This window comes from Primulina huaijiensis, chromosome 10 (genome assembly GCF_012295235.1).
Source record: "Primulina huaijiensis isolate GDHJ02 chromosome 10, ASM1229523v2, whole genome shotgun sequence".
Classification (NCBI taxonomy): domain Eukaryota; kingdom Viridiplantae; phylum Streptophyta; class Magnoliopsida; order Lamiales; family Gesneriaceae; genus Primulina; species Primulina huaijiensis.
In genome coordinates this window covers 2,571,069-2,575,727 of record NC_133315.1, presented here as the reverse complement: position 1 = coordinate 2,575,727, position 4,659 = coordinate 2,571,069, and the positions used below count along the sequence as shown (strand labels likewise).

The following is a 4,659-nucleotide window of genomic DNA, read 5'->3' as shown; positions in this document are numbered from 1 at the left end:
TCCACGAGCAATCATATTGATTCTCATTGGAAGTCTTTGAAAAGGGTGCTTAGATATTTCAGACACACATTAGAGTATGGACTTCACTATACAAAATATCTTGCGATACTAGAAAGATATATTGATGCTAATTAGATGTCTGACACCAAAGACTCCAAATCCACCAGTGGCTATGTCTTTAACATTAGTGTTGGCGTAGTATCTTGGAAGTCATCAAAACTAGCATGCATTGCTAGATCGACTATGAAATCTGAATTCATAACAATATACAAGGCTGCAAAAGAAATAGGATGACTTCGTAATTTTCTGGAAGATATCCCATGTTGGACAAGTCCAGTGCCTACAATAATTATACATTGCGACAGTCAATTGCAATGACACAAAATAGGATGTACAATGGTAAATCTCGACATATTCATCTAAGACATAATACAGTTCGATAATTGATCCCAAATAGAGTTATCTCTATGGATTATGTTAAATCAAAAGATAACTTAGCTGATCCGCTTACGAAAACATTGAATGAAGATCAAGTGTGCATCTTGTCTAGAGTAATGAGTTTAAAACCTACAAAATAAAATTTTCATTGTGGAAATTCAACCTTGTTGATTGAAAATCCCAAGATATTGGTTCAATGAGACAACTAAATTATGAAAACTTGAGTTAACAATTGGGAGATTTTCCCTTTCATTCTTAATACGACGAGTGTTGTTGCCTACCAATGTAGTAATGTTAAGTATTGGACTTTTAACGATTCTTTAGCTTGTCAAAGGAAGAGTATGTCATGATAATTAAAAAAAAAAGAGAAGAAACCACCTATGTAAGTGTGAGAACGAGTCGCCTCAACAAAACAATCGTCCTCACACTTACGAAACCAATAAGTGTTTCATGGCGAAAACAGACACAACCGATAAAGAACTAAATGGAAATGTTGGGAAGTTATCGTGTGAGTATTGTTGTCTGGTTTTACATAAACTGCCAAGAAGTTCAAGAAATTAACTTCACTTCTTGACCTAATAAATCCGATAGTATTCTACTAAGGAAGGTTCAAGTGAAAAGCCACATATCCTAATATGATAATTTTTCGTGTTTACGCTCTTTCGATATCACGTGTATTCATGTATTAATTTACAGTATTGTTATTGTAAGAAGAGTTGTTGTATCTTGGAGAATAATTATCATAACCAGAGCACCAAGATGGGGCAAAATTCTTATTAAAGAGAGAGAGCGTTTAACATTTATCTCAATTTAAATTCTAGCAGATTTTTCATTGTCATTCTCGAGTTTTATGGTATACCATAAACAACAATTTTTAATATAATCCATCTCTTTCTAATGTGGCAACTTTTATCCCTAAAAGTCTCGATGCTATATCAGTCAGTATACTTGCACAACATTTTGAGTATATGAAGTCACCTACATTTGAAAAACCTTAAAATTTTGTTGGTTAATTCCATATGAAAATGAAATTCTATTATTGATAGGAACACTATATTATTATTGTTATTAATATTATTAATGACCACTAGTATAAAAATGTAGGTTTCATTGAAAGTTGTCACGCACAAATTGGGAGAAGGGACTTGACTTGTTCACACGCATTTGGTCGCCTCATTGTCAGTCTGCTCAAATTCATTTCTTCTTTCGTCTGCTCACGCACCTTTATCCACACTCATTATTTCATACATGTTTTTAAAATTTCAAATTCCTCCAATCTTTTTTATTATTGTAAAATTATATGTAATTCATCTAATACAAATTTTATAGCACAAGTGTAATTTTATCAACATTTGGATCTCAATAACTCTGTCTGACAATATGGCACAACACAATCTTGATAGTTTGACACTAAATAGAAAAGTAATACCTTTGTTTGATTTCATTAATTACTAGCAAGCTATTAAGACAATTTTTCATCATTAATTTAATTTTCGATTAACTTTGTTTCGCTAGAATCATGCTAACATAAAAGTCACTACAAAAAAAACTTGGTTTTAACAACGGTTTTAATGACGGAAATAACCGTCGTAAAGCTAATTAACGACGGATGTCCAAAGTTGATGTGGACGTAAAAATATATGGATCCTACATAACAAAATTATAATTTGACACTTGGAAATAGTCATCTCATGGATAATTTGTTTCAAAAAAAAAATAAATCATTATGGAAACAAAGAATGAAGAAGAAGAGGGAAGAAACAATTAGAAGATTATACTGTTTACTAATGGCAAGATTACTCTGAAATTGCTTGATTTGAACGCATCACCACACTCTATAAATAGTTTGATCGATACATGTGAAGGCAATCTCGAACTTGACGTATCAGATTTGTCTTCTGTTGGCAGTTCATAATTCTGATCACCTGTGAGTTTTGGTGAAAAAGATTGGTTTTTTAATCACACTGAGTGTGTGATGGTACCCTTCAAACCACCGTCTGCCGCCAAACGCCCGGGGAGGCGCCTGGGACTTACCCTCCCTCTTCCCAATCGCGACACTAATTCGCTTGCGGTTCCCCTCCCTCTTCCGCCCGTATCCTCTAACTCTCAGCCTTTGCAGTATTCCGAGCTGGAGCGTGTGAGCAGGATTGGTAGCGGCGCAGGAGGTACTGTCTACAAGGTTCTACACCGTCCCTCTGCCAAGTTCTACGCACTTAAAGTGATGTACAGCCACCACGAAGACGCCGTGCTCGTTCAGATATGCCGCGAAATCGAGATTCTCCGTGACGTCGACAATCCCAACATCGTCAAATGCCACCACCTCTTCGATCACAACGGGGAAGTTCAAGTTCTTCTGGAGTATATGGACAGAGGATCTCTGGAGGGTACACGCATCTCCCATGAACCCTCTCTATCTGATCTCACCCGACAGGTTCTCTCCGGATTGCACTACCTTCACAAGCGCAGAATTGTTCATCGTGACATCAAGCCCTCCAACTTGCTGATAAATTCACACAGAAACGTAAAGATAGCTGATTTCGGCGTGTCCCGGTTCTTATCTCAAACGTTGGACCCTTGTAATTCGTCGGTCGGAACAATAGCGTACATGAGCCCGGAAAGAATTAACACTGATCTTAATCACGGTAAATATGACGGATATGCCGGTGATATATGGAGTTTGGGAGTCAGCATTCTTGAATTTTACTTGGGAAAGTTTCCGTTTTCCGTTGGACAGCAAGGAGATTGGGCTAGTCTAATGTGTGCCATTTGTATGTCCCATCCGCCAGAGGCTCCCGCCTCCGCGAGCAGAGAGTTTCGAGATTTTATCGCTTGTTGCCTTCACAGGGATCCCACGAAGCGATGGACCGCTGCAAAGCTGTTGCTGCATCCTTTTATCACGCTGCATGTGTCGCCTGGGGAGTACAAGTAATTAATTTGGGGATTTTCTTTGTACTTCGATGCCGGTTTAGGCATACTTTCTTGCTATATTTACGTTGCGTATATGATCTATCAATCTTGAAACTATTATTAAAATCGGTCAATTCTTGCTTCTTTCATTCGGGACTAAGTGGACTTTTGATCATAAGCTTGCAACCACCTCTATCAAAATCAATGAAAAGTTACAATTTGGTGATGGTGGTGAAGAAATAAACTCAATGCAACAGAAACTTGATTGGCGGCTTGATACATTTTAGGCATACTCGACCTAGTTTATATAGCATTTTGGTTGGAATAGTATCCATTATTTATGTACTCTCCCACAAAGCCTCACCATGGAACCACAATGAGAATTTGGCTTATCATTGAAGGACAAAACAGAATGATCCTCGGGTTCATTTTATCATAGACTTGATATCAAAAAGGACTTGTTACCTTATAATTATGTAGTGTACATGAATAAGAAAGTAGCTGAAAATCTTGCAAAACCCTTTTACTTAATATTTTATAATTCATCAGACGCTAAAGTTTCACGTTTGGGACAATATCTCATGTTCGAGATTCTGTTGTAACAAACATCTCTCATATTAAATAAGAAAAAAAAAGTACGTCTATTCAACAAAAAATTATTTTAAGATATTATTGTTCAAGTTGTAAACATATAATTGATAAGGTACTTTTCAATCCTAAAGTAAATGAATAACATGAGTGATTCTTCTTAAAAAATTTATACCTCATTTTCATATCTTTGATTCCTCTGTTTTAAAACTGCTCTTCCAAAATCCAAGCAGACGTGAGGTAGGGGCCCGTTGCGGGAGATTCCTAATTGGGCTCTCTTTTGCTTGTCCGTCAAGCCTTTTTCTCTATTGGTGAATAAGTAATTATTGTGTATACAAGGGAAAAATTCCATAATAATAACAAATTGTTGTATTTTAATAATGAAAAAATTAGTACATATTTTAATCTTTACTCTACAAACTAATTATTCGACCCATGAACTTCCTAAAGATAACATAGAAAAGTGCATTTACGTTGTATATGAGCAACTAAACTATTAAAAATATATGAACGAAATTTTGATAATATTTAAATGAATTAGAACATGTCTACTATCATTTATCAATTGAAACAAACCAAATCTCAAAAATAAAAAAATCATAACCATATGTTGTATATGAATCAGAGACGTCATCGTATTTAGGGCTGGTTCGGTACGGTCTACCGGTTTTTTCAAAGAAAATCGTATACCGTACCGAAAATTTTGGTACGTACCGAGAAATTAGA

At 35.8% G+C, this 4,659-nt stretch overlaps 1 protein-coding gene across 1 annotated transcript; it reads left to right on the top strand.

Moving 5' to 3' along the window:
* Window positions 1-2,201: 2,201 nt before the first annotated feature.
* Window positions 2,202-3,857, top strand: LOC140986590 (mitogen-activated protein kinase kinase 4-like). Its single transcript, XM_073454892.1, has one exon. The coding sequence runs from the start codon at window positions 2,414-2,416 to the stop codon at window positions 3,365-3,367; it is 954 nt and encodes a 317-aa protein (XP_073310993.1). The 5' UTR covers window positions 2,202-2,413; the 3' UTR covers window positions 3,368-3,857.
* The last annotated feature ends 802 nt before the right edge of the window (window positions 3,858-4,659 follow it).

What these genes read in the sequence shown, in the direction of transcription:
- LOC140986590 (XM_073454892.1), top strand. Translation starts at nt 2,414, where the DNA reads ATGGTACCCTTCAAACCACCGTCTGCCGCCAAACGCCCGGGGAGGCGC.